At 45.2% G+C, this 9,830-nt stretch overlaps 1 protein-coding gene across 1 annotated transcript in view; it reads left to right on the top strand.

The window, feature by feature from the left end:
- Positions 1–9,449, top strand: part of LOC138513401 (cathepsin E-like) — a 201,135-nt gene extending 191,686 nt beyond the window's left edge. The window contains exons 8-9 of the mRNA XM_069628230.1: positions 8,805–8,903; positions 8,996–9,449. Of these exons, the coding sequence (XP_069484331.1) occupies positions 8,805–8,903; positions 8,996–9,175 (279 nt within the window). The 3' untranslated portion in view covers positions 9,176–9,449. The remainder of the gene's footprint in view (positions 1–8,804; positions 8,904–8,995) is intronic.
- The last annotated feature ends 381 nt before the right edge of the window (positions 9,450–9,830 follow it).

Genomic DNA, 9,830 nt, shown 5'->3' on the forward strand with positions numbered 1-9,830 from the left:
GTGGCTCATAGAATAACATAGTTCTTTTCTTATATAGCATGAATTTCAAATGTCCTCCATCTTGGAAATGCCTCCAAGGGACAAGGGGCAATGCCATCACACTACAGACCTTTATCAACTGTCCCGATCAATAGTGCCACGCCGTGAGGTCCATGCCCTATTGAATACCCTGGAATTTACCAAAACATTTACTTTAGAACTTCAGATCAAAAAATATGCACGCCACTCATCAGCACTGCAGCCAAGTACCATTTGCTTTGTATTACTGCCACCTGTGACTAGGCACTTTTTTCTTTCATGCCGTCAGATTTTCAAGACAGCAGATTTTCTGAATTTATTTTTACACTGGTTATACAAAGTGAGAATTATTTAACTAACTGTTAACATTGTCAAAATATGTCCTAGCAGGAATGTGCAATTCATCTCTTTCGAAAGAACACATTGGGGCTGATTCATGGAATTATTTGCGCCGAAAAACGGGGATTTGTGTGCCATTCTGCCCGCAAATCCCTGTTTAACAAATGGTCTTGCTAAGTTTTGGAATCCACCATTGTCTGTTTTATAATAAAATGCGAACAGCTTGATAATGTCTGTTCGGTGCTCTCTGTTTTGTACAAGCATTATTTCACATAGTGATGCATAAATAAGCATAAATAAGCAACACTAAAAAGAGACTACCCCTTTTGTATGTCTCCATGCAGTCTATGTAACAGAGCATTTTCAGGTTATATGAACCATTCCCATGTGTCTTTTACAGTGGATGCTCGTTTACGTCACCAGCATCGCATGCAATTGAACATGTTTTCAAGCAATGTGTGTGTGATACCTGTTCTTGCAAGTCAGACATGTCAAACTCAAACTTTCTGAACTCACGTATGTGGGTATGCCCCACTGTAGGTATTTGTGAAAACGCGTCAAAATCAATGGGCAAGAATGCACAAAGGTTCCAGGTGCATATAACTTGCCTTGGATTTTTAAGTGGTTCAATCATAGGTATATTTATGCAATATGCAAAAATGAATTTCCGTAGGATAGAAACAGATGGGGGCCAGTTTTCCTCCTACCAATCTCACTCTGACAATCGGTGGGTGTCCTCCTGTCGCACAGCTTTTATTTTCGATATGAGGCCATCATCCTGCACATCCTTTCTTCTGTGGTTTTGTTCCTCATCTATAATTCCTTCAATTGTCTTCCCACTTCCCGCTCTCCAAATCTTATTCTGGCCTTCTCCTTCTCCATGTATCTCATCAATAACTCCTCCACAGATCTTCTCATGTCCTTCCACTCCACTGCTCCTCCTAGCACTACCTGATTTCATTACTCTGTTCTGTTCTGTTCTGCACCACCCCCTCGTGTGTCCCTTTTAGGGCCAGACATAGTTATACTGTGCATGTGGTGAGCCTCTGCATACTGTGCTCTGTGTTAGGGATTGCCGAGGGGATCCTCGCCATATCACCCCAGGCTCTGCATCACAGTGGGAGTGGTGGCACCCAGTCCCCATGGCCATCATCCCACACTCCCCAAGGGTTGGGGTGGCGACATCATCATAGGCTCCAGGGGCTGCTTGAGGCTGGGGCCTCAAGAAATAAGAGACCCAATACATTAGATTGTACACATTCCAAGTTCAAGGAAAGTCCCCACTTGGAGACACAGCATTGAGATGCCTCACCTAAGCAGTGGTACACCACCAATGATGATGGCTACTACAGGCACCAACCCAGGGTAGAGGGGCCTGGACCAATGGGGGTTCACTTCCCAAAGCACATTGCTCTCAGACACAGCATGCAATGGAAGTTACACCATTAACAGGGGGAAGTGAACCTCAGCTGGCGCCTCACTCTTCCGAAGTCTCCCAAACAGTAGCACTCACCTAATTGAAGCTCAGCTCATCGTAGACAAGTACAAATCTACAAGTAAAGAGAAACATGTATCAGACAGTGGAGGAAAACTTGTAATCTGTAATGCCATGATCTCCAAGCTTTCCCAGGATATGCAGGGGCCCCCATAATTGTTACCATGGTTCTGGAATTCCCTGTGCTCCTGTATCTTAGACTCAGCCTCGCCTTGGCGAGGTCCACTGGGCGCTCTCTGGTCCAGATGTTGCTGAGATGCTGTTAGGAAAGGTGATGGCAGTTCCCTATGCCAATAAATGCCATGAAGATCTCCTTTTAATGCAAATATATCTTAAATGGCACAGTGGCATGGTATGAGTGGGAGTAATTCATTGTGTCGTGGAGTGCAAGGTCCTCCAAGAGATTTGAATGATAGGTGAGGGTTGTCTGGAGGACCTGTGTGTATTAGTGACCAGGAGCCAGAACTGCCAGAGGTAGTTGCCTGGCACATTGGCCACCTGCCTGTAATGCCCTGGTGCTGTGGTCTCCTGCTCTATGATACAAAACACACCCACTCCTTCTAAATCTGCAAGACGGGCGCCCAGACCCAAAAAGTGGACAGGCCAGCCCTTTGGCAAACAGTGGTCTGGACTTACATAACGCGGCATAAACGCAGCAGCTTTTCTTAGACAATCCACCTTTTATGAGACCCAAGGTATGGGTGGTCACCCATGGTGCATGCAGGACCTCTAATGGAATGCTGCATGATTCACCACTCCACAGAAGGTCATGATGATGGTCCCTGGATGGACTCTTACACAGATAGGTGGTTCCCCTGGAGTAGCAGGACGCAACTGCATCTCCCAAAATCCAAGGTATCAGCAGATGGTTCTTGGAATCGAGTATGAAATACTCATAGCTGGACATATCTTTGGGAATACAATCTGTGCCTCCACGTTGAACCATGTTGCATGGTATATAGAGAAAGTGAATTGCAGGTTCTAGACTTTGAAGTCTCAGCTAGAAGCTAAAGAGGTCATGGCTGGACAGAATATCTCACTACACTTCACTAAAAGAGGTAGAGTCTACCCATTTATGCTTGTGAAACTATCCTAGATTAGTGCAAAGTCTGCACACTCACTCGCTTTTTCCTAGGTTCATTAGGGCGATCTCACTGGTCTCGACATATAGCCCGCTTACAATAGATGATCCTCTGTGTCTTTGAAAGATAGCAGACTAGAGGAGTATCTACTAAGGAAACTGGATTCACTCTAGTTCTACTTCAGTCTAGCTTAGTGCATGGTTAAAGTCTTTCTGATCTGAGGTTATAGTGCCCCCCTAAAGGGATGGTGCCCTTCCCACTTGTTAAGGGATTCCTCACCCCATTTCCTCTCCTTCTCATAAGGGATGCAGTGTCCTTCTGAGCAGAAGGGATGCCTTACCCTTCTGCTCTCTGTAAAAGGAATATGTGACCTCTCCCTTTCTTACAAAAAGGAATGTAGTGCCCTTCACACAATAAGGGAAAGAATTCCCTGTTGATTGCTAAGGGGTATGGGTCCTTGGTACAGCTGGAAATTCTAGCAGAGAAAGGGGACCATCACTTATACATTCTTCTCACCTGCAGCCAGAGCGGGGAGGCCAACCCATAGAGATGATTCATGGTCTCTGAGACTTGGTCCTTCAAGAGTCTCAGTTCTCCATTTGCCATCCATGGTTTGCTTCTGCTGCTACTGCCTACCTACCTCTTCTCCAACTGTTTCCACTACTTTCAAGGCATTCCTTTCGGTGGTGCCAGCTGCCTACTTCCTTTTCCTGGGTGGTCTTTTATAGGTCCTGACTAACCTCGCCTGTTCCTGCTTCTTATTGGTTATTAGTTGCATTCACTTCCAAAAGGTCTACTGATTAGCCGCATGCTCTAAATGACTTATTGGATGCTCTCGCTGTGGGTCCGCAGACCTCAGAGCTGATATAAGGACCAGCGGCCATCTTTACTCAGGTGGAAGTCCTCCCTCCTTGTGGACTCTGCCTTGGACCTGTGCATCGCCAGTCTGCTTCCAGGTAGGTCTCCATGGGACCTTGTTCCTTTTTGCTGAAGTTCACTCCAGTCTTTGAGCTTCAGGTAGGATTGCGTTGTTAGTTCACCGTTCTCCTGACTCGCGAGCGAGACTTCATGCCTTGCATTACATAGTTCCCTAGCTCTTGTGGGTTTTTCCTAACGCCAGGACCTAGTTTCTTTTTACACTGCAGCAATGCTCACTAGCAAAGGGATCTAAGCTACATTAGAATATGATTCTGTTAAGTTCTCCAAATGCACAGGCTCTAACACCAGATAGGCCCCCAAGTTGTAAAAGCTACCACTATTGCCTAATCCAACCACTCTTGCCCGGGAGTCAGTACTTTCATGAACCTCCATATAGGCCATATGGATGGGATCTTATTCAAACAGAGGACTTCTTTTCTTCGGAATTGGAGAGCACATCACTTAAGTCAGGGCAGGGCCTTGACAATGGAGAGCTGTCTCTGCTGCTCCCACCCTATACTGCCTCCACGGCTTTGGCTAGATTGCTCTGGTATGCAAGCTTTTGTGGCCCCCTCCAGGCCAGGGGTGACGGTAGATGGATGACTTCCTCATATGTGTTTTGGCCTCTAGATATTTCAGGAGAGAGAAGGACGATGACATCTCTGTCTAGTTTATTTAACTGGGGAAGATGGGGCCAATGCTTGACTTTTGTGAATCTTAGAGGTAGCAGGAGGACTCTAAAGTCTGCTCTTGGTCACCACATATTCCTCCATGTTTGACTGATATGTTACACCCTGAACAATCCTACGCTGGTAAAGGATTATACCTCCTGTCCCTTCTTTCTCCCAGGTTTGGCTCTCAGTGCAGTATGTGGTCTCCAGCTTTAACCTGACTAGTAGCAGGTTCTTCGAACCTCCCTTCGATGTTGCTTGAAACCAAACTAAATGCGCCGTTTTCTCCACTGTCACATTCCTGCCTCCTGAGGATGCCCAGAGTTATCTAATTTGATGATTGGCCCCTGGTTGCCACACCCCTCCTGAGACTTGTGACACCAAGCTCTCCTGTTTACTTCCCAGGAGGTGTAGGGTGGGAACAGGCCTCCAAATTGCTTGTTGTCCAATGCCTACCTTTCTCAAGACATCTGTAAATAAATTAACTTAGCCTTGTCCCCCTTAGATATGACTCTCGCTGACTTGCTGCTCTTGCCCAAGCAGATGTTGGTGCCATAATCCCTCCACACACATAATTCCTCCCTACATCATTTTCTGGTTGATAAATACAGAAGGGCATACCATTCTCACGAACTAAGGTGAAGGTCAAGAGCAAAGCTCAGCGCCCGCACCCACAGACACCCTCCACCCCCGGTTTCCTCCTTCCTGTCAAGGAGGTACACTTTCAGAGATAGGGGTTTACCTGGTCGAACCCTTAAATCTCACTGATCCTGAAGGCTAGATGTTCATCCTTGTGTTCATGAATTACTTTGGAAGGTACTTCTGTAACATATCCTGAAATTACTCAATGTCTGAGGATTTGATGCTGTTCCCAGGAGCTGGGTTCCCAGAGAGTTGATCGCCAATAGGCCTGGACCAGCTAATATAGCATGTATAACACATTAGCAGAGGCAACCATCACCACAGCACACATTGCCACTTCTAGAATCTGCCAGAGGGAATGCCACCCCCATTTAGTGGCCTTTTGTCATACAGCGTAGAAGGTTATGGGGCAGATACTGGCATAACCTACTTATTGCATATCGAACGGTGATAACCAGCTCCTTCACACATGGCAAGTAAAAGTACTTCCAAACTCTTCAAGGTTGGCTGGGAGGGGAACCACAGGACCTTAAAGAAAGCTGTTGGTCCTCAATGCTTAGAAACTAAGAGAGCGTGTCAAAGAATTGTGTGAATGGACCAAATAAAGGTGCACAAAGATCACACAAACTCAGGTGTAACTGCAGTGCCCAGGTCCACTCTTATGAAGTGTGCTATTGGTGTCGGCGTTTGAGGATAAAAGGCCACGTGGGCAAGTCCTCACAAGGTGACCAAGAACAACCGCACCCTTCATGTGTTAGAAAAGCCAGCACATCTGTATGCCTTCTACACCAGCTGCACAGAACATAAACTGCCAGGTCACGCCAGAAACACTCCAAGGATCTGTTAGTGAACACAATTGTAACAAGCATTGGCAAAGCCAATATATGTTGTATATTATCAAGTGCAACTTTAACTGCCATAATAAGGCAGCCATTTGACTAGCATAGCAACTGCAAGCAGAGCTGCTGCCTGTTTATGCCATCATATGCCCTGTGCTATATAAATCTTCCAAGGCAATTTCAAGGAGAGCAATGGTGTGAACTCTTCAGTAGGGTGTGGGCCGCACGTGCCCTTTTTTTTCAGAAAAGCTACTGTTTACATCACAGTATCTTGAGAAAGCCCCTGTGAAATGAATCGCTTTGTTTCAACCCGCTTTTTAACCTAATAAACCAGTGGCAGAACCGTCTTATCACAGTTGTTTGTGTGTGTGATGGAGGATATCACTATTATAGTTGTACATGTCTGCATGCCTGCCAGGCCGGCCACAGAGAGTTCCCAACAGGCCACGCTTCTAAAAGGCTGGTAGGTGTGGATCAGAATCATTCCTAAAATCTGAGTCTGTTTTAGCTCCATCAGGCTTTGAGGGCTACTTACCTGTACACACCATTTGTTTTCAGGGGGGCTGCCCCCCAGGCGCTCCAGGCCTCTGTAGTGTAATGTTAAAAATGTTCCGTGCTATTGCATGACTTACCCTTGCAGCATCATGGGAAGTTGGGTTTGCGCCTGGGTGAGAACCTTTGGAAGTTGCGCTAGCGATTTATTGGGGATTAAGTCAAAAAAGCTCGGTCATAATCCTGGTGAATGCCATACGGACCTTGTTTACTTCCGGGTAAGTACTTCCTGTTCTTACGCCATTGGATGACTTCTCACACACTGCTATGGGTAACTTGATGGGGGGGAATCTGTCAAAGGATGTTTAAGGGCACTATTAAACTAAGTCTTAGTGCAAGCAGAGAGAACCTTGGTTAGAGGCACATGAGGGAAAAGAGAACCTTGGTTAGAGGCACATGAGGGAAAAGAGAACCTTGGCTAGAGGCACATGAGGGAAAAGAGAGCCTTGGTTAGAGGCACATGAGGGAAAGGAGAACCTTGGTTAGAGGCACATGAGGGAAAGGAGAACCTTGGTTAGAGGCACATGAGGGAAAAGAGAACCTTGGCTAGAGGCACATGAGGGAAAAGAGAACCTTGGCTAGAGGCACATGAGGCAAAAGAGAACCTTGGTTAGAGGCACATGAGGGAAAAGAGAACCTTGGTTAGAGGCACATGAGGGAAAAGAGAACCTTGATTATAGGCACATGAGGGAAAAGAGAAGCTTGGTTAGAGGCACATGAGGGAAAAGAGAAGCTTGGTTAGAGGCACATGAGGGAAAAGAGAAGCTTGGTTAGAGGCACATGAGGGAAAAGAGAACCTTGGTTAGAGGCACATGAGGGAAAAGAGAACCTTGGTTAGAGGCACATGAGGGAAAAGAGAACCTTGGTTAGAGGCACATGAGGCAAAAGAGAACCTTGGTTAGAGGCACATGAGGCAAAAGAGAACCTTGGTTAGAGGCACATGAGGGAAAAGAGAACCTTGGTTAGAGGCACATGAGGGAAAAGAGAACCTTGGTTAGAGGCAAATGAGGGAAAAGAGAACCTTGGTTAGAGGCACATGAGGGAAAAGAGAACCTTGGTTAGAGGCACATGAGGGAAAAGAGAACCTTGGCTAGAGGCACATGAGGGAAAAAAGAACCTTGGTTAGAGGCACATGAGGGAAAGAGAACCTTGGCTAGAGGCACATGAGGGAAAAGAGAACCTTGGTTTGAGGCACATGAGGCAAAAGAGAACCTTGGTTAGAGGCACATGAGGGAAAAGAGAACCTTGGTTAGAGGCACATGAGGGAAAAGAGAACCTTGGTTAGAGGCACATGAGGGAAAAGAGAACCTTGGTTAGAGGCACATGAGGGAAAAGAGAACCTTGGCTAGAGGCACATGAGGGAAAAAAGAACCTTGGTTAGAGGCACATGAGGGAAAAGAGAACCTTGTTTAGAGGCACATGAGGGAAAAGAGAACCTTGGTCAGAAGCACATGAGGGAAAAGAGAACCTTGGTTAGAGGCACATGAGGGAAAAGAGAACCTTGGCTAGAGGCACATGAGGGAAAAAAGAACCTTGGTTAGAGGCACATGAGGGAAAGAGAACCTTGGCTAGAGGCACATGAGGGAAAAGAGAACCTTGGTTTGAGGCACATGAGGCAAAAGAGAACCTTGGTTAGAGGCACATGAGGGAAAAGAGAACCTTGGTTAGAAGCACATGAGGGAAAAGAGAACCTTGGTTAGAAGCACATGAGGGAAAAGAGAACCATGGTTAGAGGCACATGAGAGAAAAGAGAACCTTGGTTAGAGGCACATGAGGGAAAAGTGAACCTTGGTTAGAGGCACATGAGGGAAAAGAGAACCTTGGTTAGAGGCACATGAGGGAAAAGAGAACCATGGTTAGAGGCACATGAGGGAAAAGAGAACCATGGTTAGAGGCACATGAGGGAAAAGAGAACCTTGGCTAGAGGCACATGGGGGAAAAAAGAACCTTGGTTAGAGGCACGTGAGGGAAAAGAAATGAAATAAGTTCATTGCAAAATGTCATAGTCATGCTTGACTTGAAAGCGTAAAGCCACAACTACAGTACCATTTTGTGATTGTGTTCTGTTTAACTGTCCAAATAACTGATGAGCTACCCGCTGGTAGCTTAGATTTCTTCCATCCTATCAAACATTACTATGTATCATACACTATATATTGTTTTTGTCATGCTTGATTGCACCAGACGGGGTGTGACTCGCCAGTCAATGTGTATAGAAGCATCGCTGACTCATTCTTTCTTCTGGCAGTACTCTCTAGATTGCCGAAGACTGTCCAGCATGCCGACCGTCACCTTCACTATCGGCCATAAGGAATATATGTTAACACCGGAACGCTACGCAATCAAGGTATGTACTTGATGTTCTGGATTCTTCTAGGCTACATTCAGAGACGCCAGGCACATTTTAACATAAACTGGCTGTGTTTTTTGCCTTGTCAGGAACAACTCAGAGAGACAACCAAGTGCTTCAGCGGCTTTCAAGCTATGGACCTCTCCTCCAACACTGAGCAGCTTTGGATTCTGGGAGATGTGTTCATGTCCAAATTTTACAGTGTCTTTGATCGCGGAAATGACAGAGTGGGTTTAGCAAAATCTATTCATGCGAAAGAGTACGTATGACCTGGTCATTGATTTGGCCATTGACTAACACCTCGCATCCGTCCTCATCATCCAACCACATTTTAAAGAAGTTGCTTGGAAAGGAGTGGAATATATTGTTTTTACTTTAAAGAACGTACTTGGGAAGGAGTGGAATACATCGTTTTTACTTTAAAGAACGGAATATATTGTTTTTACTTTAAAGAACGTACTTGGGAAGGAGTGGAATACATTGTTTTTACTTTAAAGAACGTATTTGGGAAGGAGTGGAATACATTGTTTTTACTTTAAAGAATGGAATATATTGTTTTTACTTTAAAGAACGTACTTGGGAAGGAGTGGAATACATTGTTTTTACTTAAAAGAACGTAATATATTGTTTTTACTTTAAAGAACGTACTTGGGAAGGAGTGGAATACATTGTTTTTACTTTAAAGAATGTACTTGGGAAGGAGTGGAATATATTGTTTTTACTTTAAAGAACGTACTTGGGAAGGAGTGGAATACATTGTTTTTACTTTAAAGAACGTACTTGGGAAGGAGTGGAATACATTGTTTTTACTTTAAAGAACGTACTTGGGAAGGAGTGGAATACATTGTTTTTACTTTAAAGAACGTACTTGGGAAGGAGTGGAATACATTGTTTCTACCAGAGAGTTAAACAGGCTGCTTGAAT

This window comes from Ambystoma mexicanum, chromosome 12 (assembly GCF_040938575.1).
Source record: "Ambystoma mexicanum isolate Mex_15411 chromosome 12, UKY_AmexF1_1, whole genome shotgun sequence".
NCBI classification, from domain to species: Eukaryota; Metazoa; Chordata; class Amphibia; order Caudata; family Ambystomatidae; genus Ambystoma; species Ambystoma mexicanum.